The following is a 26,980-nucleotide window of genomic DNA, read 5'->3' as shown; positions in this document are numbered from 1 at the left end:
AGGAAACAGTTTAGCTCAATTTATAATAATATATTGGTCTGCAGAGGAAGTCCAGGCCGAACCCCACTGTCTCAAGTGAATACTCCAGGGGTGTCTGATGGCGAACGTGTCGGGTGCCTGTAATAAATCCACTGCCGTGGGCGTGCGCAAAAGCCCTGTTGGCAGTGCCTGAGGACACACTTCATGGGGTTGTCACGGTTTTACTTTTAAATTGGAATCTTTGCCCTAATCTCAGAGTTAGACAAGACCAGATTTGCAAACAGATTTACAGTTCTCACTAATTTTCCAACCAGGACTTCAAAACACACTTAGCGGAGGGGGGCGGGGAACCCACCCCACCATTCACTTTGCTGTTTCTCAGGGTCGCATGATTTACTTGGCCACAGCTGTTTTCCATAGACTGCTTGTAGCCAGGGAGTTAGGGACTTAGGAGTGCTTGGAGACAAACTGGCTTTACTTTTCATGGAACAGATTATACAGTCCAAGGGACAGCAGCTAAATTCTGTTCATTAACCAGGAGCTGGGTGTGGAGGTGGGGTGTTTGGGGACAAAGGTGAGTAAACACTGGACAGACCTCTGCTGGTCCCCTTCATGTATCATCATGATGTCTTAAATGTCACTGTTCCTGCGTGGTCTCTCTGGTCCTTTTTTTTATTATTTATTTATTTATTTATTTATTTATTTATTTTTTATGTCTTTGTTCAGCTGATCTCACTTTGTAATGTCTGCTGTTAGTATTGTAACCAGCCACTTCAAACCTTGCCTGTCAAACGCAAAAATGAACTCCATGGCTGAAGCCAAACGAGGCAGTAGCAATGGAGATGCCTGGCTTTGGTGGGTCTAACCTTCACTCACCATGGTATAGGGGAGAGCGAGGCAAGGCAAGGCTGTAGGGCTTCCTGTTTCCCGAGCAGCTTCCGTGGCCCCACAGCATCAGGGCATCTTTGCGTCTTGGCCCTCAGTGTAAAACGAGAGCCTTCCCTAGGTGCTGCTTCTCCCTGTACTTGTTAGGAGTTGGCATAGGTGTGTGGACCTGTGCTTTGCAGGCCACACTTAGTACAGGGACTTAATGCAGAGAAGGATGGGGCCGTGGCATGCTGGACAACAAGGAGGCAAGGCAGGGAAAGGGGAGTGCTGCATGTGGGCCTCTGCCTGCCTCGGGCCCTGTGTTCTGTGGGCTTTGCAGCTCATGGCTTCACGCATCTATCTCCATAGCCTTGCAGGGTAACTACAAGAGTGGTAAATCTCACCAATTGGCTCTGCAGAGTGACATGAGGTAGCACCTGTCCCTGGCTGGCTGGAGCCCTGCTAACCAGCTTTACTTTGTTTGAGGCTGCCTTTCCATACGGAGCCTGGTCATTTCTTTAGATTTATCTCCCCGCCTATGAAATACCTGTGGTTTAGCGGCAGCAAGGCCAGAGCGCTGTGAACATTTGATGCGGTGTAACCTGAAGTGTGACGCCTGCTTCTGTTTTTTGAGCTAACATGGGCACTCTCGTTGCAGGCTGTCACCCTGTGGGCAGGGATAGCAGAGGTCGCTAGGATTTAAGTTAGCGTGACTGGGGGCTCCCTCGGGACTTGACTAGGAGACTGGAGTATCTTTGTAAATCCTTCAGGTGTTCCTCAGCCCCGCTTAGATTTAGACATTTTATTCAAAGCAAAAGGCTTTTGTCATGCACGGCTGACCCCATTCCCCTTCCTCCCCCAGCCTCTAAGTGACCAGCTGAAGTAAAAAATACATGTAATTTATGGCTTAATCATAAATTCAAAATAATTATACTTTATTACCTCTCACGAGCCTTGAGATGTAGGTGCTATGTTCTGTTTTCTGCCGAGGCAAGGGAATAAGGGAAACAGTAATAAATTATAACTCGAGGCTGCAGCCGGTAAGCTTGAGGAATCGCCGTTTCAGTGGGAAGGGCTTGAACAGCCAAATGAGCAGCTGTCATGTTTGTTTTCACTCTGAAAGGTAGAAACATGACAGGACAGTTGCAGCTGCTTGTCTAATAGGGGCGTGCGGTGGTGTTCTTGTCTTCTCAGTAAGGGCAGAACGTGCGGTCGCTGATGGGTCTCATGCCCGCATGAGGGGAGCTCTTGAAACTTTCACTCTCACACATCTGGCCAGAGGCTGACATTTTCCCACTTGTGCTTTGTGACTGGCTTCCTGTTTCTTGGTATCCAGTAGAACTTGGAGGAGAGCTGTGCCTTATAGACAGAAAACCAAGCGCACTCTTTGTTTCTGGAAGGATTTTCTTCTCCCTGACACTTTCAGATCACACCCAGGTTCATTGCTGTATCACTTATGTCTTGAAATGTAGCTCATGTGCATGTGATGGGTGTCCAGTGAGGGCCGGGTACCATGCTTGAAGCTTTGGTTTGCTGCGCTAAGGTCAGGAGGTGTGGCTCAGCAATAGAGGGTTCGCCTTGCATGCATGAGGTCTTGACTTTGATCCTCAGAACTGCAAATGATACTCTGTGTTTACTCCCTATTACAAGATCATCAGGAGAGTTGTTTTGCTCTGACTCCCCCGCACAGAGGAATATTGATGAGGATTGACTGCTGATGTGTATAGGGTTCCCTTCTTAAAAAATGTATGTGTGTGGGATATGTATGTGTCTGTAGCGCGCGCGCGTGTGTGTGTGTGTGTGTGTGTGTGTGTGTGTGTGTGCGTGTGTGTGTGTGCGCGCGGGCGCGTGCGCATGCGCGAGCACATGTGCCCATGCATGGCGGCCAGAGGAGGATGTCCAGTGTCCTCCTCTATCCCTTTGTCTTATTCTCTTGGAGCCAGGCTGGTGGCTAGCAGGTCCCTACCGCCCTCTCATCTTCACCCCTCCCCCAGGGCTGGGGTTACTGCCATATCTTGCCACACTAGACTTTTCACATGACTTCTGTGCTCACGTTAGATTTAAATTCAAATCCTCATACTTGTTCAAAGTGTTCTTGTCCACTGAGCCATCTCCCCAGGTCTTGCGGCCCCTTTTGAAAGGAAAAATACTCTAAAAGTAGTTTGTGATTATCCTATAACATATGGATGTGCTAAAACACATTCAGTTGTAACCATTTTTCTTTTTGTTTTGTTTGTTTTGGTTTTGGTTTTCTGTTTGTTTTTTGTTTTGTTTTTTTTTGAGACAGGGTTTCTCAGAGTAGCCTTGGCTGTCCTGGAGTTCATTCTGTAGACCAGGCTGGCCTCGAACTCACTGAGACCCACCTGCCTCTGCTTTCCCAAGTGCTGGGATCGAAGGTGTGCGCCACCACCACCCAGCTTTTGATTGTAATCTTTAAATGGGAGACTTATATGTGGTACGAGTTTGAGCTCAGTAAAGATTTTAAACAGAAATGAGCTTTAGAGACACATAACTCTCTGGTTATTTTTTTCCTCAAGGCAATGAGGAATTATGTATATAAATGCAAAGCAAGGCTGTTCCTAGTCTCTCTACGAATTATGTAATCATGGCCTTGGGTTTCTCTTCCCTGGACTGTTCTAAAGATGACTGTGTTTTTGGTTCCGAAGGTGAGGGCTGTTTTAGCCCTATCTACTCTAAAAGACTTGACTGTAAGTTGGACACGGTAAATGCTTAATAACCAATTATTATATATGTGAAGGAGGTGGGCTCCATGGGACTTCCCCCTTTCAAGTTGGCATGTCTAATGCTGCCCCTGACTTGGTCTTGTGTAGGCGGCCATGCTGATGAGATTTCATGGGTAGAGTTTCATTGACACCTCTAGGAGATTCTTACAGGGTATGTCTTGGTCTGGCTCTTACAGTCTTTCTGTAAAAGATGTTCTGAGATGTTCCCTGAGTTTTAGGTAGAGCAGTGGCACTGCTGAGGCTGGCTTCACCCTGTCACTTGTTCTCTGCTTATTGACTGTTGGTTGTGGTTTACTGTGATGGTCTCTGACTGTCACTAAGAGAAGTTTCCTTGATGAGGACCAGGAGCTACCCTTACCTGTGTGTATACGCATTTAGATTGTAGTTAGGGATTGTGCTGACTTAGTCAAGTAACACTTGTATGTTCTCCTCCGAGGTCCGTGACCTCACTAGCCTGCGTAGTTGGCTAGGTTTCCAGTACCAGGCATGCTTGCCCTCGTATTGAGTGAGCATAAATCACTGCACTGTAGCGTTTGGTCCAGAAGTGTTAGCTTTTCTTCTAGAGAGCTGCTTTTTGAGGTGTGTGTGTGTGTGTGTGTAAATTCTTGATGCTAGTGAATCTTTAACTATTCCTGACTAGGGAATTCTATGTGTGTGTGTGCTTGTGTGTGTGTGTTGTATATATGAGTGTGTGTGAACTCCATAGGACTTAGAGGCTTGTTCAAACAGGAACTTAGTACACATTTAGAGAGATTATCTATCTACTCTAACTTTTTAGATTTCTGATTTTTCTACAGGACATCTTAAAACTATTATAACATCTTGCTTGAATGTAAAAGATTAGTTTGTACGGTTATTGAGGATATGAAAGCATTGATATGCTGCGGTTATTTTATCAGTATGACTTACTAATGCTTATTATCAGACCTATAATTGTTATTACAGTGGTATTTTCTAACCTGCTAGCAATCAATGAAAACATAGACACCTGTTACATTTTAAAATCGCCTTAGTTAACCTGGGACAGGGGATATTAATCCCCTAAACTACTTCCCATAGTAGGATAGGTATCCCATACCTGCCCCATCCAATGCCATCTGCTTCTACTAATTTCTATCAAGCTACTGCCCATCCATAATCCAAATACTTGCTAATTATCATCATCTGGGCCAAGTCTCCATCCATGCTTCTCTACCTAACCCATGGCCCAGCCTTCTTCTCCTCTGGTCCCTCTTCCTCCCAAGATTCTCTCTGTCTCTGCAGGCCCTGGAACCTTAGCCACTCCTATCCCATTTGTCCTGCCCAAGTGTAATGGCCTTTTATTGGTCAAACAGCTCTTAGGCAAGGTACAGGTGGGGCCCAGAGATAGTAAGCAGTAATTAGCATCCAAATATACCAGACCAACCTCCAAATTAGTAACTAAAATAGTTTTAAAATTGCAATAGTATGTTCACTTTCAAAAAAAAAAAAAAAGGAGGAAAAATGCAAGAAGAACTTAAATTAACTTGTTATAAATACTATTATTACCAGTTTACATATTCCTCAACTGCTGTTAAAAAAAATTGGATGTGAGAAGTGAGTTAGAAGGTCAGAAAATGTGGAAGGCTGCTTCTGTTGCGGTCATTAGCTGGATTTGGGAGGGTCTCGCCTCACGTGTTACTTGAGTAGTAGGCAGGAGTGATGGCTGTCTCTAAACAAGGCAAAAAAACCCCAACATCCTTAACCTTTCTTCTATCAGCCCAACTTTGGCCTCCTACCCTTCGGTTTCTCCATGCCCCTCTGGCCTTACTGCCTTGGGAGGCCTTGCAGCTTGGAGGAGGAAAGGGAGAAGAAGAGAAAGCGGACCTGAAGATCTCTGTGAACATTTAGAGAGCAGAAATGGATTGTTAACCTCAAGACTATTCTCCTTAAAACACAACAGCAAAGTAAACATTCCACCGGTTAATTTATAACAAGAGAACAGAGGTGAGCTCCCTGCTCCTGTCTTGTTTGTATGGCTCGGCATGGAACCCAGGGCCTTGCAGTGCGGCTAGGCGAGCACTCCAGTACTGGGCTATTCACCTAGGCCAGCGTTTTTACAAAAGCGCTTTCAGTCTTTTACATTTGCAGAACTTAGCCTTCGCTGGACAGGCTTTACCATGTCTTTTATTTAAGTTAATGACTACCTCTCCGTTGAACATTTCCATTTGTATCTTTATAACATGATGTATCTGAATTTCAGAGAAAAGTGCTATTGAGAAATTAATAACATATGAGGCATACTCATCATAGAGAATTTACAAACTAAAGGAATATGTAAACTAGTAATAATATTTATAACAACTATTTAAATTCTCCTTTCATTTTTCTACAGTTTATAGTGTTTTTAATTATTACTTTTTAGCAAGTAAATATGTATTACTCCAATATTTGTATCTCATTTAGTTCCCAGTGCTGTCTTGTCCTCAGTACTGAATATTCTTTAATAATGTATTACTTTCAAGCAATATGGTGAAATAGGAGTTTCCAGCACCAAGCTCCCCTTGGAGTGCCATTGAACAATTATCTATGCGCAAGAGTGCTTTCATAGCAAGTACGTAATCTAGAGCAGAGATTCCAGCATCTAGGTAGAGCACAGAAAAAAGACAGCAGGAAGAGAGCGGGAAGGACGGCTTAGCTCTTCTGTCGCCTCTCCCTGGTGCTGAGACATTCAGAACTGAGCAGGGGGCGGGAAGTGAAGTGAGCATCTGATTTGCTACAGACATGCCAGCAAACCCACCCCAATGAACTCTGGCCTGAAGTACCAAGTCTACCCAACATCCGGCATCTCTCTCCTGGCCCAGGCTTCAGTCTGGCCTCCGGAGACACAGGATGTAAGGTTGTCTCTGTGAACCTAGACTCTGGCTCAGGTCCCATGTTGGCTGTCTTTGCACCACTTGTGCTCCACATTTGACACAGGGGCCATATCTGGGCAAATGGACTCAGGCCTAAGATTGTTTCCACAGACTCTAGAGCTAGAGTGGTACCTATGAGCCAGGCCTTCCAACCTACTCCTGTTGATCCAGGTTCTAGGCTAGTCCCAGAAACCAAGGACAGATGTTCATATTATTGACTCATGGCCCAGGCTTGCCTCTGAGGAAGGAGCCAGGAATCAGCTGAACTGTTGAGCTGTCTATTGATGGTCTCTTAGGGGGATACATATATATATATATATGTAAAATAAAAAATATATATGTATTTTAGGGGGAAATATAAACGATATATTCAAAGTTTTGCAGAGAAAATTTGCCAAGAAATAGTACTGTACATGACAAGGCTGTCCTTTAGAAGTAATGGTAAGGAGAATTCTTTCCTAGACAAATACAAGATATAGTCATTCATTACCATTTGATGATAATGGTTGCTAAAGAGACATCATCACGTGGAAATGAAAGGCTGCTGACTGGCAAAATGAAAACAAAGTATGAAACTCACTGCAAAGGTAAGACTTTAATTCAGAATGCTCTAGTTTATGAAAATAATTGTGTTGCATAAATAACTCATGTAAAAATTCAAAGTATCAAAAACTAGGATAGCTAGCTGTACTGATGAACACTCCATACATGAAGCATCTAAACTGACATTAATCTGGAAATGTGAGTGGGGAAACTAAGGCACAGTGTTCTTGTGATGGTGCTATTAGCTTAACTAAAATAGACTGTTCTTGCTGTAAGCTACACAGGCCTCATTGTAACTAAGGAATGTGTAGTGGATTCAGAGAAGATGAAGACAGGGGAATCAAGTGCACCACTGCAGAATAGTCACCGTGTCATAGAGGAAGCCAGGACAAGAGGAAGAAAGCAAAACACGTAACATAAAGCAATAAAAAATGGCAATAAATAAATGTATTCAGCTCTCTATTCGTGCTGAGTTATAGAGTTGCTACATGCATTTCCAAAATACAAAACCCAACTGCAGTAGCTCTCCCTTAGCCCTGTGTTCCAAGAGACCCAGTGGATGCCAGAAGCTATGGGTGTGCCAACTGTGGCATATCCTGTTTTTCCTTATACATGTGAATTTATGATAGTTTAATTTATGAATTAGGTATAGGAAATTAATAGTAATAGCTATAATAGAATAGCTATAATTTTGCTGTAGTAAATGTTCTGATTAATAGCAGTAACTAATAGAAAGACTATAATTTACCATAATGAGGTTCTGTGTATATGGATTTTCACCAGAGATCCCAGCATTTACTCCTCTTTTCTTATTCTGAGGTTTGACACAGTGCCTCCATGATGAGATGCAGTCAAATGAAACTGCATTGGGTGGCATTGTGGCAGGTGCTGATGGCCTTCTGATGACACATCAGAAAGACTGTATGCGTCAGATGGCCCTGGGTGTGCTGCCATGGTGATGCGGATGGTGGGGGTTGGGCTCGGTTGATTTCCAGTAACTGAAACAGCAGCAAATAAAACTAAGGGAGGACTGCTCTCTGGGCCGCCTACCAGATACTTGTCTTAAGCCAAGTTCTCCTCTGAAATGAATGGGCAGCAAAAGAAATCACCATGCAAAGTAACAACCGAGGGCAAAGGTCACTATACTTACATCAATGAGAAGTTATATCAAACTCATGAGATGCACAGGTCATGTACAATAACAGGAAGTTGGTAAGCCTTTATATGTGGAGTAGTTGTGAGCACTGGAGTACCTAAATATGTGAAGCAAATATTAGAACTGAGGGGAGAAATAATTAGCTCTCTCTCTCTCTCTCTCTCTCTCTGTGTGTGTATGTGTGTGTGTGTGTGTGTGTGTGTGTGTGTGTGTGTGTGTATGTGTGTGTGTTGGAGAGCTCAGCTCCCTACTTTGAATAATAGATAGATCACCTAGACAGAAAATCAATAAAGGAACCGCAGGCTTGAGCAACCATGTCAACCCAGTGGTGCTCTCAGACATGTCTAGAACAGCCCATCCAGCAGCAGGGTATACAGCGCACATGAACCGTTCCCCAGATTAGATATCATATTTTGCCACAAAACATGTGTCGACACTTTTAAGAAGCTAATGTTTTCTTCTTTACCACGATGATGTAAGTGCAAAAATATCAGTGACTGAAGGCATACTATAAAGTTCACACATACGGGAATCGAAGAACTCCCCAAAAAGCAGTTTGTTAAAAGTGAAATCCAAAAGGAACTAAAAACATTTTTAGAGAAATGAAAATGGAAACAAAAATACTACAACTTTTGAAATGCAACAAAAGCATCTCTCAAAAGGGGAATTTATAGCAATAGATGCTTATATTAAGTTGGGGAGAAGACCACAAATAAACAACTTAAATTTATATCTCAAGAAATTAGGATATGAAAAACTAAAGCACTTAAGTTTTCAAACTAGCAGAAGGAAGGAAATACTGAAGAGTAGAGGAGTAGAAACAAGTGAAATAGAGACCCCGGAAACAATAGAAGATGCTTACAAAACCAAGATTTTAGCTTTTTGAAAAGCTAAGCAAAATTAACATGTGTTTATTTAGGTAGATTGTGAAAAACAAAGAAAAGGCCAGAAAGACAAAATTAGAAAGGAAAGGAAAATCCTAACAACTTGTACTATGGCGTGGGGGGCAGTAATAGATCTGAAGAGACTGCTGTGAATAGCCTTATCTGAACCACTGTAGTAAGCTAGAGTAAAGGGATGAATTCCTAGACACATGCCATTACTCAGGCGAACCTGTGACGAAGTAGAGCATCAACACCGACAGGTGTGTGGTGATGGTAGATAATGGGCCAGTAGTCGCAGTCTCTGAGAGGAGCAAGGCTAAGCTTCCAAGGGCTTTGCCAGACTTAACACCGAACATTTAAAGAGCCTACAGCAATCTCCTAAGAAACTGCAGAGGAAAGAACATGTCCACACGTGACTTATGAGTCTATCGTTATCCTCCTAATGGCAGAGAAAAGCAGTAGGAAAAAGACTATTACAGACCTTGTATCTCTGAGGAACACAGATTTTAAAAATTCCTAACAAAGTACTAGCAAGCCATACTCAGTAACAAAAGGATCATATAGTAAGACCTACTGTGTTTATTCATGGTGGGTAGGAAAGCTAGGCTCCATGCACACTGATCACCAGTGTATATTTTATTGATCAAATAGGATAGAGCACATGGTGACTGTTACAGGATGCAGAAAAACATTTGACAGACTCAGTGTCATTCTGTGTCATGTGAGAAGACCACACACGTGTCAAGACAGGGCTGCCCACTGTTAGCACTTGTAGTCAGCATAGGACTTGATGTTGCAGTGCAGTTAGGAAAAATAAAGACATGCAAGGCTTCCAAGTCTGAAATGTGGTAGTAAACTTCCTGTGACTGCAGTTGACGCTAGGCAGGAGCAACTCTAAAAAGAGAATGCAAAAACAAAAACCCATTAGAACTAACAGATGTAGTAAAATCGCAAGAGGTAAGCTAAACATAAAAAAATTAGTTGTGGTTATATACCCAACTTTAAAAAATAGACAATTCCAGTTACAATAATATCGAAAGAAATTGTGTAGGGATAAGTTTAACCTAGAAAGTGAAAGGTTTGTACATTAAAAACAGTCAAACACCATTGAAAGAAATTGAAGACACAAATAAATGAATGAGTAGTCCATGTTCATGGGTTAGTAGAACCAATTCTGTTACTATGTCCATATTACTAGAATTTCCTGACATTCCTGTCAAAATTTTAGTAAATTTTTTTTTGCAGGAATAGAAGAAAAAGTTGCTAAAATGTATACAAAACTACCAAAAACCTTGAATAGCTAAAGAAATCATATGCAAGAACAGTTAAGGTGGTTGTCTCATAACCGTCTCAATTTCTACTGCAACCTGTAGCGAACAAGACACCATGGTTGTGGCATTCGTGTTAGTTTATTTTTTCATTACTGTGGCACAATATGACAAAAGCAACTTAAGGAATGGTCTAGAATGGCTCACAGTTTGAGGTTATAGTCCTTCATGGTGGGAAAGCACAGCTACGCAAGTGTCCACAGTTGTGGGTCACATCGTATGAGGAAGCAGCTTGCTTTTTCCTTTTCTTCACTCGTGGTGCCAACCTATGAGTGTGTCTAATTCAGGGTAGCCCTTGCTCCTTAGTTAATCTGTTCTGGAAACACCCTCATAGATCCCCACCCACCCCCTGCAAGGTGTGTTTCACTGGTGGTTTTAAATTTAATGAAGTTGACAAGTTTGACCATGATAACATTCATAACCTTGGCTAGCCTGGAACATCATATTTGATCAGGCTGCCCTCAAACTCACAGAGGTCCACCTGCCTCCTGAGTTCTGGGATTATTCATGTGTATTCATGTACTTGGTCAAACATTGTGTGCTACAAATGCAGGTCTTTTCACAACTTCGGAAGCAGGCGTGTCCTATCTTTGGTCACTCTACTTTATTATGCGTTGGTTCTCAGGGGCCAGTGGTAGACATTCTGGTGTCTTGTCTCTCCGGTCGCTGCCTTTCCGTTTCCTTTTGAGTTCCAGAGGTATTTCTTCAGCTCACTCATCTACTCTGTAGATTGATTTTTTTTTTTCTGGCAAGCCATTCTCCATTCTGCTGCCAGTTGTGGTTTTAAATGTAACAGTTCTAGTTAAAGACGAAACGCTCTCCCACAGTCTTCACTCATCTCACAGGATTCCATTTTCACATCACCTTGGGCCTTCTAACAGCTGCTGCATCTTCTAAAATCAAGGAGCTTCTAAAAAAAGTTGAGAATTTTCTAGTGTGCCTTCCTCTCGGTTTGAGCTTCTTTTCAGAGGCTCTATCAGACAAAGTGGTTCTGTTTCTTTGAACTGTTGTATTTTTGCCTAAATCTGTGATTTCTTCTGGTCTGTTTATCCTTATACAAAGAGAATATTGGCTCCTTATGATTTGTCCGTGGGAGACTGAGACAAATTTCTGGCCAAATGTGTTCTTGCAGTCAAGATGGCAGCTTGGTATGTTGGAACATGCTCTATAACTTCTGTATGTCTACGTCTTCCTGTGCAGGGATGCTTGCAGTATGATCACATGTGACTCACTGTAGCGTTGCTCCTTGTTCCAAGTCTTCACGTCAGCCCTTCCTAGCTCCCTTCTCAGAGCACAGCTAACAATAGCATATGCTAGCCTCTGAGCCCAGGTGGCTGTGTGCTTACAGTGATGGCCCTCAGTGACAATAGCCCTGGCCTGGGAGCGCCTGTAGCTTCCCCAGGTCCTGTGGTAGAGAGTGAGCACTCCTCTTGGGATCTGATTGTATAATTATTGGGCAGGATGCTCTTTCAGAGACAGGCAAGATTGCCCTTCCTTAATCAGATTCCAGCGGCCTCTCTTCTAGCAGGCGCTGGCTTCTGGAGTGTTTGCCCCTTTCTCTAATGCATGCTGCTGCAAGAGCTTCTGGTGTGTTTCCCTTGCAGTGTGAAGATTCTCTGGGAATGGAGCAGCCAGTGCCTGTGTCTCGTCTGGCATCTTGCCAGGAGCTTCCCTTCCCCCACTTATCAGCTGTTCAATCCCGAAAATGTTCTCACTCAAGGGTGTCCCAACATCTAGGAAAAAAAATCAGGTCATAAATATTAAGATTGAGAGATGAGAGTGGACAGGTGAGCATGAGTGACGCGCTCAGTGACAGGGAGATTGGATTCCACTGTTCACCTTATTTACTTCAGGAGTGCCGGGAGCCAAGCTCCTGATCCTTATTTTATAAAATTTGGGAGAAGTCACCCCATGACTCACTGAATGACAAAATCAAGGAAGTCAGGGTCTAGGCAGATTTAGGGAGACCACCTGTCATGGTTTATCTTGGGGTGTGAGGCTGTCCGTGCTAAAAACCCGGATTGGTTGCCCTTGTGCATCGTTAAACTCCTACATCTGTGGCTTTTATATGTGAGATGAGATTTCATGCTCCCGTGGACACCCGGGGCTCTCTTTACCCACAGCCACAGTGCTTTTTACATTGCTGTTTTGTTGAGTGATCTGTAAGCCCTGATTATATGTTGTAGTCAGAGGCAGGTTATTTATTTAAGCTGTATTCTCAGATAGCTCCAATAAATTCACATGCTTTTTGTGTTTTCTAAAATTTATTAAGAATAGACTTTGATTATAGCTATAATACAGATACACTTACACAAACATGCACAAACACAAGACACACACACAAATATACACATATACTTTCACAAATATACACACACAAACACACACATGTGTACACATGTATATGTACACACACATACACCTACATACATACACACACAAAAACTCACAGAAAATAATTTTAATTGCATTCTAAAACAATATCTAATAAAACGTTTATGAATCTGTATATTTTCATATCCATAGCTGTATAGTTTTGTATATCCACGTGTGTGTGTGTGTGTGTGTGTGTGTGTGTGTGTGTGTGTGTGTTTGTGTGTGTGTGAGTGTGTGTCTGTGAAAGCTCAGAATTGGGGAATGGAAATGATTTAAAGTTAAATAAATATTTAGATGCTACTATGATAATGATTTTAAATGTTCTATTTAAAATATATTCAGTAGAAAAATTTATGAATGAAATGATGTATAAAATTTTCATTTCAAATGAAAAGGCTTGTTTATATTAGTAAAATTTGAATGTATTTGTCTTATGAGTTGTGAATATTGTAATGTATTTTTCTTTAGATTTATATGTCAATTCCATTAATATGGGACTGTCTTAGTATATCCTTTGAAATGTTCAGTCCACGAAGACTGAGCCACTTTTTATAGACTTAGAGTTTTGGATAAATTAGTTCTAAAATGAAAATTCAAGGTCCCCCACCCCCAAAAGACATAAAGAATTAGAGGCATTTGGAAGCATTTTTCAAAAGGATCGTTTGATTTGAGTTGCAAAGGCTATGAATAAAGGCTCACACAGCAAAGGATCCCTCCATAGGGTGTTTGCTGATTGGCTCTAGTCTTGTTCATCACCCTCATTGAAACACAGCGCTTCACAGATACGTCCAGTACAGTGACCGACCCTAGTGAAGTCTGTGGATCTTGTTAACAGTGCAGCAGCATACACCTCATCTGTGCATTTCCTAGACACTGCTCCATTTCTTTCAGGAAGCCTGGCATGCAGGCCCCCTCTGACTCCTGGCTTTCATTCCTCTGCTTGATTCAGAAGCTCTGTTAGGCAAATGATGAGGACGGCATGCTCCAGAGGTCCTCACCAGATGCCTTAGTGTGTCCTTAGTCCTCAGGGATGGCGCCCTGATAAGAAAATGGTCATCCTGCCCTCCCTGCACACCGGGTTGGCTTTGGTCCTCTGTACTGCTGTGTTTATGTCTGTGCTCAGAGGGCCTGACATATCACAGACGTCTCGTTCAACTTATCAGTGTGTTCTGCTGCCGTTTGTAGAATATTCTAATGTTTTGTGATGTTCTCACTTTCGTCCAGTTTTTACTCGAAGCCACAAGAGTTGATCTGACGTCTGTTCTTCCCCACTTAATTCTTCAATGCATTGAGAGGTTCTATAGTCCTTCACTAAAGCGTTCTGAGTCCAGCCACTGCCATCTCTCACTGTGGTACAGGGCACTGTCAGCTTCTGTACGACCTACTGCAGTCTCCTCACTAGTTTCCCAGGGTCAGCTCTTGCTTGTTTTTCTGTCTTCTATTAGCTGTCAGGTTAACATTATAAAGATGGGGTTGATTTTATATCAAATGTCTGGAAATCTAAGATCAGGGGATCATGTCTGGTAATGTTCTTGCTGGTGGAGTCCTGTGCTATTACTAGGTATGGCACGGAAAGAGACAGAGAACGTGTGTGTGTGTGTGTGTGTGTGTGTGTGTGTGTCTGTATACTTGTGTGTACCCTGTTTTTCTCCCTCTTCCTATAATGCTACCAGAATTCAGTCATAGTGTGCCTCCCTAATGACTTTACCTAATTCTGATCACTTGGTTGAAGGCCTCGGCCTCTAGGCCCTCCTAAGTCGCATTAGGTTTGTACAGCCTCACAGTGGACATTAAGTTTCGATACTCAGGACCCCGCGGGCTCTCAGACCACGTCCAAACCACAGTATCATCATCTTGTTCCTGTAAATCTGCCAGAGTTTAGTAAAAAAATATCAGGCCACATAATTTTACTAAGAACTTTCCAGAGTGTCTAGACTAAGGCCGTGGTAGTTAACTTTTATCCGTGTGTATATGTATGCACGTGTGTATGTGATTCATATATAATTGTGCTGGGATTAAAGGCGTGCACCGCCACGCCCAGATCTCTTAGTTCTTAATTCAGTCAAGTTAAAGGTGAAGTTTCATCTATGTCTGTCTGTCCATATATCTATCTGTCTATTTTCTTGTAGTGATTTCATTGTTTTAGAACAGTTTTGGATTCATAGCAAAGATGCAGAAAGGTTCCTACCAACTCCTGTTTGTATTAGGGTTTTCTTTCCATGTTGTACTGTCTATAAGTTTTGAAAAATATCTAATGACATGTAGTTGGCATTATAGCATCATATAGAATAAACAGTTCACTGACCTGAGAAGACTCTGCGTGTGTGGTCATCCCTCTCTCCTCCCTAAGTCTTGAAACCTTTGGATTTGTGCTGTGGCTATGGTTCTGCCTTTCCCAGAGTGTCACAGAGTTGAAGTCTTATAGTGGGCAGCCTTTCAGATTGACCTCTGACACTTAGTACTATGGACTCAAAGTTCCTATGTGTCTTTTTTTTCTAGCTTGATCACTAACTTGTTTTTAGTGTTGAATATTACTGCTCTGTTGAGTGTACCGCAGTCTGTCCATTCATCGATTGAAGGACATCTTGCTTGGTCCCAGATTTTAGCCACCATGAATAAAATTTCCATAACATTTTTGTTTCTATGTGGGTATTAGCATCAGTTGTCTCAGCATTATTTGTTGGAGACACTGTCTTTACTCTTTTATATGAATTTCCTATTCTCCATTTGCCAGTGAGCAGTTAATTTAGTCTATGTGGGTCTACTTTGGGACCCACTTTCTGTTTCATTTATCTCTGTATTTGTATAGACACTATCACAGTGTCTCAATCATGTTGCTTTAAAATATAATTCCTGTGTAAAGTCGTGCTATTCCTTAAAGTCACTTCTGGCTCTTCTTAGCTCCATTTACACCTTAGAATTATTTATCTTGCTGGGAATTTCACTAGGTTTGTGCTGAATGCACAGTACTGGCTGAGAATAGCTGACAGCTTGGCAGTGTTTAGTCTGAGTGTTCATGGACATGGACAGCTGTCCATACTCTTGGTCCTTCAACTCTTCCGCCATTTTGGTGTTCCTCATGTAGATCTTTTATTTTCTATCCAACTCTGGATCTCATGCATTCTAGACAAATATTTGCCAGAGATAACCCCCAGTCCTAGATTGTATACATATTTTGCAATTGTATTTAATTTAATTCAAGGCATGTAAATATAAATCGTATCATTAATTTCAGATTTCATTGTTATTATATAGAATGTGATTTTTAATTTTAGCCTTGTATTTTGAGCCTTGTTGCAATGTCTTGTTGCTTATTCGGTGTGGAGTGGTTTTTGTTGTTAGTTGGTTTGTGTATGTGTGAATTGTTTTCTTTTTTTCTTCATTGACAGTACTGTCAGATGTGAACAAAGATAGTTATATTTCTTTTTTCTAAACTCCTGTACCTGTCATGTAGTTTTGTTGTATCATTAATACATAGCTAGAGCCCATCTGATGTCGCAAAGAGTGGTGAGAGGGCAGGGACTTAGGTTGTTACTTTCGTTTCTCACCCTTAGGTATCAGCCTTAATTTTGAGTTTGAGGCTTGGGTTAGGAGTTTGTTTGTGATCTTTATGGGCAAGTCTCTCTTTCAGGCTTGCTGATCATTTTCCTTATGAATGGCTGTTGGATTCTGACACATTGCTCTCTGTACCTGTGGGTTGAGCAGACATTTCTTGAGCTTTTGATCAGATCAGATGGATTGCATCAATTGAGATTCAGATGTAGAACGTGTCTTCCATCCCACTTGGTCACAGTGAGTCATTCTTTTAGTATGCTATTGAGTTCACTTTGCTCAGCTTTTTTTTTTTTTTGAGAAGTTTTACTCCTGTGTTAATAAGATGTTGCACTTTAGTTTTTGTTTTGTTTTTGTATTGTTTTCTGAATTTGGCATTAGGGAAAGGCTGACTTCATGGAATGAATGGCCATGTTTTCATTCTCCTTATAGGAGCTGCCTAAACTTTATCCCATCAATTTCTGATGGGATACAGTGTGAATATTGCTTGGATACGTTGCTTTTGGTTTTGGAAGGTTATTAGTTATCTATTTAGTTAATAAAGATGAAACTATTTATATTGTATATTTGTATGTGAAGTTTAGCATATTATGCTTTTCAAGAAAGTGACCCAGTTAAAGCTAGATTATTAAATTTAGGGGGCAGAAATAGTTTTGCCATTCATTTATTATTTCTTAATGTATCTGTAGTGATGTCAATGCATTCATTTCTGATATTACTAATTTGTATCTTCTAATTTTTCCTCAACTTACGTAGAGTCTTATTGATTTTATTAGTGTTTTAGGTGAACCAGTTTTGGGCTTCATAAATTCTATGGCTTTCTTTTATTATTTTCTAAGCATAAGTTAATTTTCCTTTGTCTAGATTCATTGTCAGTTGTATTTTTACATAAGATTTTCAAATAAGAATGTCCTGTGCTTTGAACATATTTGTCTGTTTTCTATTTTTATTTCACTAATTTCTCTTAATTTTACTTGTTTTCTTGTGTTCAGGCTAGATCAGTTTACTCTCCGTTTTCTAGTTTTAGGAAACAAAAGCTCAGATTATTGGTCTCAGAGCTTTCTTCTTTTTAAATATTTGTATTTGCTGCTAGGACATTTTCTCAAAGACATTTGCAGGCGTTCAGCATTTCAGGCGACTTGCTTTGGTGCAGATAGGGAGTGCTTCCCTGAACGCCCGCTGTGCTGAAGGCTTGGTCCCAGTGTGTGACTGTGAGAACATCCTCAGGTCTCAGGATAGGGATGGGGTGGGGTGGGGATATCACTGGAGGGGAAATCTTGCCCTGGTTCCCTCCTGTGTCTTTCTTTCTGTTTCATGGCCACGATGAAGTGAGCAGCTTCCTCTACTATGCTTGTTTGCCAGCATAGTTGTGCCTTGCCTTAGGCCTAAGGACAGTGGTGCCAGCCAGCCATGGTCTCATAATGTATCGTCTTCCTCTTACTTGGCTTTTTGAGGTATTTTGTCACAATGAAAGAAAAAGTATAGAATTTTGTTTTTATTTAACTCAAAATCTTTTGTAATTTTTCGAGCTTCCCCCCTGTGTCATGTATTGTGTGCAAGTATATTTTCCAGCTATCTTTCTAGTGGTTTTCTTGTTGCTGCTATCTGAAGGCAGACGCGACATGGTTCTCGTTGTTTTAAATGTATCCATGTGGATGAGATGGTTCAGAATGTGCTCTCCCTTGGAGTCTGTTTCCTGTGAGCTTAGTAGGAATGCACATTCTGCTGTTGGATTGAACAGTCTTTTTAAATGTTTTAAACTTTATTATAATTTATTCAGATTCCATCCTGATTGTATCTTCCCGTTCCTCCCTCCCTCCCTTCCTCCCATACTCTCCCTAGACCTCTGACAGAAGGGGACCGCCTCACTTGATTATGTTGCTGGGTTCAGTATTTCTTTTCTTTTCTTTTCTTTTTTTTTACAGAGAAATGTTTAAGTGTCCGTCTATAGTCTGTATAGTTCTACCAGATTTTTCTTACATAGCATGAAGTTCTACAGTCAGGTGGAAATATGTTATGGATTTCGGTATTTTCTGGGGGAACCAAAGGTCCTCCCTTTTTTTGTCCTGAAGTGTGCTCTTTGATATTAGTATAGCCATGTTAGCTTTCTTGTTTGATATTACACATTACCCAACATGTTCATTATCAATTATTTCTCCACACTCAATTTCTATTTCTTCATCTAGCCCCCCTCAGCCACCGGTTTTCAATTCTACATTTAATAAAACCATATGTAGAGCAAACAGATGCATCAAGGTGGCCATAAGGGCCCGTATCACTGCAAACCCAGAGCTCTGGCTACCCTGTACCCTGCTTTCAACTGCCTTCCTCTCGATTAACAAAGCATGGTATACTTTCCCTCCGTTCCCCTACTTCAGTGTGTTTTTAACTTAGACTGTGTTCCTTATTTACAACCTCAACTTTTTCATTGAAATTCAGAAACAATGTTCAAGTTTCTTATCCAAGAGGCAAACCTAACACCTCGGGGAGAGAGCAGCGTCCATACAAGCGAACTTATCTTGTAGTCAGCTGGAGTAATACACGGATCAAAAACTCCAAAGGCCTTTCTTGCTCTTTTCCTTCTCAAGAATTTGATGACCAGGAATTTGGAGCTGTCGAGTTTGTCGTTTCTGCAGTGAGGCACCTAAAGTGTAGGAAGTTCACATTAGTTGTCCAAATCCTAGAGTGGAGAAGGGGCTGGACAGGAGCCAGTATGCCTGATGGTTTTCTTGTATACCTTCTCTAGCTAGAGTAGAACCATGCTTACGTCATTTCTTCAAGTGTGACCTTGTGCTGGTGACAGTCCCTCACCAGGTCTCAGTACCCTTCTCCTGAATCACCAGATTGACCAGTCTCAGCGTCATCTTCGGAAAGCCACAGGCATAGTTAGATGACCGATTGCTGGCCGAGTTGAAATAGTAAGTGCCGTGTTTGTGCTACTTTCTGTTTGCTTTTGTTCTTTTTCCCTTCCGGTTCTGCAATTTGTGATTTTGAGTTGTTTCGTATGATTCTCCTTTCTCTGTTATATAACACTGATACTTCTTCTCTTTTTGCCCTGGAAGTTATAAGCTTTGTTTACAGCTACTCCAGATCTGTCCTTAAAAGCTGTCTACTGCTTAACAATTGTTCAGGCACACTAACAAAGTATTCCTGATTTCTCTCATTTATTGCTGTCCACATAGCCATAGAGAACAAACTTGTCTGTAAGAACAGTAGCTTTTAATGTTTGCTTCTTCTTTCTGAAATGCCTTCTTCTCTTCTGGAGACTGAGTTTCAGACCTGCATTGCTTCTCTTCTAAAAACTTAACATTCTTGAAGTGTGAGTCTGAACAATAATTTTGGTTTTCATTTGTCTGAAAAAAGTGTCTCTTCCCTTTCCATTTGAAGGCCACTGTCATGGTGGTAGAGCTCCACGGTGTTGACCTTCCATTTTCAATGCTAATTATTTAACATCCCGCATTTCTTTCTTGCACAGTTTCTAAGGAGAGGCTGTGTTTCAGTTTTTATCTTTGTACCCAAATAGGTGAATTGTTTCTCCTTCTGGCTTCATTCAAAAAATTTTGCCTTTGATTTTCTGAAATTTGAATGTAGCCCAGGAGTAGAGTACATGCTTTCATGCTCTGGGGTCAGTCTCAGCATCCTCAAAGCAAAACAAGAACAAGGGATAGGACCCAGATAAGTATGGGATAGCGTTCTGATGGGCACTTCACTTTGCTGTTCTGAGCTTCTGTGGGTGGGCATGTGATACTGACTCGTGGACATTTTTACTCATCGTTGCTTCTAATTTTCTTCTCTTTCTTTCAGTATTTTCCTTCTGGTATTCCAATTATACATATACTATACTTTTTATAGCTGTGGTGTAGTTCTTCCAGAGTCTACTTTTTCTAGTCTTTTTTTCCCTTTGGTTTGGGAAGTTTCTATTAACATATCCTCAGCTTTGAGATCTTTCCTCTGTCATGTCCTGTTTGTTAATGAGCCCATCAGAAACACTCAGCATTTCTGGTCGAGTTTTGATCTTGAGTGTTTCTCTTTGATGATAGGAATTCCCACCCTTTGCTCAAGTTCTCCATCTGCTTTTGTATGTCGTCTACTTTTCCCTTTAGATCTTTAGTGTATTAATCACAGTTTTTAAAAATTAATGGTCTGATAATTCTAGCATTCTTGTCATATCTGACTGGGTCTGATGTTTGCTCATTCTTTCATGCTCTGCTTTTTCACTCCTAGGATGCCTTTTCATATTTCCCATGATGTGTTAGAGGGTACCCCAGGTGAACGGAAATGCATTAAATAAATAGGCTTTTTAGTAAGGTGGTGAGGTATGTGGGGGGAAGAGAATGGTCGGTCTTATGAGTCCATCTTGGTCTTTTAGGGAGTTTGGGTTTCTGAATTGTGAATTTTTCAAGTTATTCTCAGAATTTTTCCTCCTTCTTAATTGGGAAAGTATTCATCATAGAATCTGAACCGGTACACCTTCTTTTTCAACAAGGTGGGGCAGACGTTGTTTGTTTAGATAGTCACACACAGAAGCTCTGAGGTGCCAGGAGTGAGTACTTTGATCCCCTGTGGAGTTGTTGACCTGCTTTCTGTTCCTGCAGCTCCATCCTCATTAGAATGTCAGAGAAATAGTCATGCTGCCTTTGATAGTCACAAATATTTTGCCTTTTTATTCTGAGGGTTTTATGATTTGGCCTTGGACATTTAGGTCTATGACTAATTTTGATTGACTAGGCTAATTAATTCTGCTCTTAAAAGATGACTCATCGTGTAAATCAAAAACCCTGTGTCATCTCACATCCAATTGATATCACTGCAATAAGAAAGAAAAACAGAAACTAGCAAGTGTTGGTAAGCCCGTGGAGAAACTAGAAAGCTTTCATGCTGATGATAGAAGTATAAGCTTGTGCGGCCATATCGAAGACTGTGTGGCATTTTCTCAAATGTTAAAACAGAATCACTGTACAAGCCAGGAATCCCATTTCTGAATATATACCAAATGCATTGAAATCCAGTGCCCAAGGAAATATCTGTACATCGATGGTCATCCCATTGTTGTTTACAATAGCCAAGAAATGGATGTGAACCAAAGGATGTCAACTAATGAATGGTTAAACAGTCTGTACTGTGTATGCGCATGTATGTATGTATATGTATTATATGTCTGCCATAAGCCAGTGGAAGCAGATTATACTTTTGGGTCTTGGTTTTGTTGATTTTCTTATGATTTCTTCTTATCTGCCTAATACATGTGAGCTAAAACCTCTCCCTACTGATTCTGGTTATGCTTATTCACTCAAGCTATATTTTTAGATTTTTTTTCTTGGTAGATAGCATGATGTTTCTTGTAAATGGAGCTACATCAAACAGCTCTTCAGTAAAGCAGTGACGCATGTGGAAGAGAAATGATCTGTGACTTACAATTCAGTCTTGGTCTTTAGGGGATTTTGTGCTCCCAAACTATGAGCCTCACAAATGACTCTCTGTGTTTTTCCCTATTCTTAATTTGGACAGTATGTAGCGTAGGAACTCAACTTATGTATTTCCTTCCTTAACTACAAAGGAGCTAAAGCCAGTGTTTTCTTGTTCTTGTTTCACTTTCACTTGGACTGATATTCCATTGAAGTCTGGGTCTTAGTGTGACAGTTTTCGTTGTTTTTATATATATAGTCCCCAGTTAACTCCTGAGTGCCCTGACCACTGATGAAGAGCTGCCTATACCCTTTCTTGGCTCTGTCCTCTAGTCACTACGTTCCTTTTCCTGCCATCAGAAGTCTGATTACAATGAGCATTGTTTTTATTTTACTTTGCGTCTGGTTTTTGCATTCCTTGACTCTGAGCCTTTCATTTTCATCAGGTTTGAAAATGCTTTGGCCTCATATTAGAGTATGTATGTATGACTCTATAGAAAGATAAGGAAGGGTAGGTAAACAAGGTCTTCAAATACCCCAGAGATATGCAGAATATGTCATTTAAAATGTTCTTATTACTTTAAAGATTCATTAAATGAGACAGGTTAACTCCTGGCAATACCCAGCCTACCTCAAATAGGATGATGAGCATCAAAGAACCTCCTTATGGAGTTGGCTTCAAATGTGGCAAACTAGCCACTGGCAAAAGGCCCTCATTTCTACCACGGACAAAATTCTGCCTAAAAAACCTGTAAGCTTGGATGCAGGCAGAGTCGATGGCCAAACTCTGCCAAGACAGGGCAAGCAAGTCCTCAATAGTTCCTGCCTCACAAATATGTCTGTGAGATATATTGGGCCAGAAGGCTGAAGAAGATGCTCCAATGTTATAGAGAGTTTTGGGTGACTATTCAGGTAGAAAACTGTCTCTGTCATTTTTTCATTTGGAAAGCTACTAACCTGCACTCCCGGCATACTCTGGTAATCAAGTTTATTCCTTCTCAAGTCTCTGATGGAGTTGAAGACCAGGTAGCTTAGTTTTACAATGAAGCTTAATTGTTTAGGGATTAAGATGTTTTTAGGTCTAGATGGGTGTTCTAAGTTGATAATGACAATATGTGATGGAGATTGATTTACATTCAGAAATTTTGACGCACCAAGATAGGAAAGATGTTTTCTTCAAGGCCAAAACACTAAGAATGTAACATTTATATAATTCCTGATTGTGTCATGGTTCTTCTTACTATAGGTAATCTATTGTATATATGTGTAATAATATAAATGTATATGTAAAAAATAAAATAATAAATATAAATACATAAAATAGTAAAAAATAAAATGCTTTGGCCACATTGGCCTTTTCATTTAAAAGTTGTTTGTTGAAGTCATTTGACTCAAGTTATGTTTGTGTTGAGCTGTTTAACATTAGTCTATAGATCACTGATGTGCTCTCCTCCTTTTGAGGTCTTTTGAAATGCTCCCTTTATTTGGAAAGTTTCTTTTATCATGTGGCTTTTTTCCCACTCATTTTTTCCTTCTATAGTGTCTAAATTCCTTTCACTTTCAAATAATGGCCTTTTAAATTTCAGATACTAACTGTCTAACTTTCAGAAGGTTCTGAATATGTGCATAACATTAAAATTTACTTACGTAAAGGGAAGATCTGTACATATCTTATGTAGATGTAGATTTCTCTCCTGTTATTTTTTCAATGAATACTAGAATATGTGCTATTTGATGCATGCCTATTTTGTTACATTCTTAGGCTTAATTTTTTTAACTGATATATTTTATTATAACTTATTAACTGAGTGTAAGTTACTTATAACTCGACTTACCAAACCAATAGGAAAAGAGAATTAAGGAACACAATAACAAAACTGTAAGGATATCAGTTCTGAGGAACGATTCTCCTGGCATTGCCAGCAGGAATTTCTTCTGCTGGAACCTGGAGTAACCTGAACCAGGAACCTCAGTAGGAGCTAGAACCCTAAAGCCTTCCCTCGAGTGCTTCTCTCTAGGAGCATCTTGACGTGGAGCAATGAACAGCCAAAATGATCCCAAGTCTCCAAAGGCCCCGCCTCCAGCTCTGGGCTCCTTTATATATCTCCTCCCAGAGTCTGCTCACAGATCTTTTCAGCTGACAGCAATCAAGCTCCTGCACGAAGTGGTTGGTCTTCTAGTGGATTAACCTCACCTGTTCTCTCACAAGACCATTCTGATCCCACACTTGGGATCCTAAAAAACAGGTTTCTCTCTCCTTCAATTCTTTAACTACTGTTAGATTATGCCTTAATAGAGAATTAATTAACGTAAATAAATGGGTTCTTAGGAGACTTAGTGCTGGGTGTATTTTAACTACCCTTGTTCTGTCACTAGTTTGGCCCTGTTACTAATGTGACAGACACTTTTCCTTGTCCTTGGAGCTTCCCTCTTCTGAGACTACCCATGCCTGGGCTTCCATGAGCTCTGGGGCTTCTCAGGCTGCCAGCTGCCATTTTCATCCCTTGGGAATGTTTGCTCACACATACATAGGTGGGTGCTTAGCTGGTGAGTGCTGCAGGTTTTCCCCCCAACCCGCCCCCTCCCCCCCCCCCATCAATACATTTTAGGAACTTTGCTGGCTTGGCTTTCCACCCGCTAATCTCTGTCTTCCCATTCACTTCACTTAACCACTGCGTGCTTGAGCCCCTTTGCAGACACTGAGTTAGGACAATTGTAAACCTGCTGGCACTGTTTCTCTTCTCCCTGAGATCTGTTTCCCAGTGTCAAAAATCTTTGATTCCCGTTTTTGCTTTGTTACTTTTTACTGTTAAAAGCATTTAATTTTTAGAAGCAGTGTGTAAGCCTTGATACTGTCGTTTCATGCTCTCAGGGAACTGAAGCTTTCCCTTTGTCCTCTTGTGTTTCCGTTACGTTCAGAGGCTGTCTGTGTGTTTTCTGACACCTGTGGGCCTTGGTGGAGGTAACCTTGTAGTTGAAGTCATTGTTTGTCTTGGTAGCTGGTGGAGGCCTGTGTGGCCTAAAGTAGAGATGACATGCTTTTGAGGCACCCACTGCTCAGTTCTTGTCTATGTAATAAGTGAGGTAATGCGCTGAGTGACTGTGATAAAGACTATCTGGCTGTAACATTAATTTTTAAAATACATAGAAACCTGGCTTCTGATTTGTCTGTTGGAGCTTGTGGTTTTATTTTATGCATATTCTTCAGCTAATAGAGCACCATCACCTATTCCTTCCTGAAGTCATGACCCATAGGCTTGAATTCTGGTTCAGCAGCCCAATATGCCTGATTGGTTAATTGTCAGTTCAAAAGTAATACTTCAGTTAGATAGGAAGAGGTGAACTTGGAACAAAAGATGGATAGTCCTGGAGTATTATTGATAGCATCCTGGTGTAGTGATTTACATATACATATATATGCATATACATATATGCACATATATGCAATATATATTATATATAATATATATACACACACACAAATATCCTGGTTTAAATGATTCATTTGATACACATGAATATTTTTGTGGCCGTCCTATTCACAAAGACAAGTTTATGTAATGCAAGGCAAGTGTTAACTCCTTGGTGACTCTTGTTCCTTGTATGATGCAGTTACTATTTGCTTTGTATTTTAGTTAAACAGTGCATACTGTGTACTGACTAGTAAACATTAATGAAATAATTTATTTTTCCTGCAGATGATCTCAATGCCACCCACCAGCACTGTGTTTTGGCTGGTTCACAGCCTCGGTTTAGTTCCACCCATCGCGTGGCAGAGGTAAGCAAACATAAAACATGTGATGATTCACACCTAACTGAATATGGCAGAGGTAGTTGAAGGAACAGTTTATTGTAGGGCTTTGAAGAGTCCTTGATCAGAAAATCACTTTCATGTCATTTGGCTTTACTCTTATGTACTTAGTGTTTTAGCTCTGGGTTGTAGCTACTGTAGTTTTAAAGTTTATTCACAGTATATGATACACTTATTTTGCCTTTTAGAGCTGAATCTTGTTTTAAAAAGTGTTACGTTTCTTTATTATTTTGTGTGTTTGTGTGTACACTCTCCTCCTATGTGTGTGAGCATGTGTGTCTGTGTTTGTATCTGTGCCTCAACATGTATGTGGAGGTCAGAGGTCAGAGGACACCTTGTAGGAGTCAGTTCCTTCCTTCCACCATGTAGGTCCTGGAGATGAGACTCAGGTTCTCACGTTTGGCAACAAGTGTCTTGCCTACTGAGCCAACTTACCAGCCAAGGGTTACCCCCCCACCCCCGCCCTCACAAAGAAGGTAAATGCCATTGTCATATGCTGCTGACTTAAGACTTCCCTGGATGACCATGTCTGCCACTCTGTATATGTTATTTGGGTTCAAATGGCTGAAACCAACATTTCCCTTAATTTTTGGTTGGAGACCTGGACATATGAATGTAAATTTATGAGAAGCTTACAGCGATGTTAGAGAACTTCTGAGCTCCCCGGTCGTGTTCACAGCCCAGTTTGCCAGCGGTGGCTGCCTGTCAGATGCTCATCCTGGATTAGAGTAGAGATTATATACAAGGAACATGTCTAGCAGTCACTCTTGGAGTTTAGAGAACAGGCGAGTAAGGATCATAAACTGGCTCCCTATCCAAGTCTTAATTAGTGAGTGAATTAACTAATTACAGGTTTCTAGAGATCAAGTCCAAGGCTTTTCACATTAGGCAGCCACTGAGCAATAACCACAGTCCCCCAGCTTGTCGACTGCACTTTGCCTTACAGCTTGACTCTTCAGAGGATACCAGCAAACAAGTGTGGGGCTGTGGGACAGAAGGAATCAACCTTGTAGAGTGGCCCAAGTGCCAGGTCCTGCCAGTCCTGAGGCTGCACATGGCTGCTGAGTCAGGCAACAACATGTCTTTTTCCTGGATTGTGTGTCATGGCACTATGTGTCAGAAAGGGCGTGCATATTTTCAGCGTGCCAGCAAGCCCATTAGTCATTCTGCCTTCCTTTTCTGCAGTCTTTTCTTCGTTGTTCACTCATTCTTTTGAATGTTCTAGTGTCTGTCCTTGTGCCTTGTACTGCAAGCATGGGAGCAAGAGCTGCCCAGATAACCATTCTGCCTAACCCTTCTATCCAACTCTCTCTTTGTTTGGGGAGAAAATGTTAAACACATAAACATACATATTCTTATCCTAGGTTGTTGTAGGTGTCTCTTTGAGAGGTCAGTGCCATTAGCAAGTGTCATTAGTTCTAAGTAAGTTCTGTTTGGAGGAGGGAGGGCAAGGAAGGAGGGA

At 41.1% G+C, this 26,980-nt stretch overlaps 1 protein-coding gene across 1 annotated transcript in view; it reads left to right on the top strand.

The window, feature by feature from the left end:
- The window catches only part of FTO (FTO alpha-ketoglutarate dependent dioxygenase), a 357,684-nt gene that overhangs the window by 127,240 nt on the left and 203,464 nt on the right, over positions 1-26,980 (top strand). The window contains exon 5 of the mRNA XM_084756998.1: positions 25,406-25,485. Coding sequence (XP_084613124.1) covers positions 25,406-25,485 — 80 coding nt within the window. The remainder of the gene's footprint in view (positions 1-25,405; positions 25,486-26,980) is intronic.

Source organism: Acomys minous (assembly GCF_964271855.1).
Source record: "Acomys minous genome assembly, chromosome: 14".
In the NCBI taxonomy this organism is placed as follows: Eukaryota; Metazoa; Chordata; class Mammalia; order Rodentia; family Muridae; genus Acomys; species Acomys minous.
This window is presented reverse-complemented; position numbering and strand designations above follow the sequence as displayed.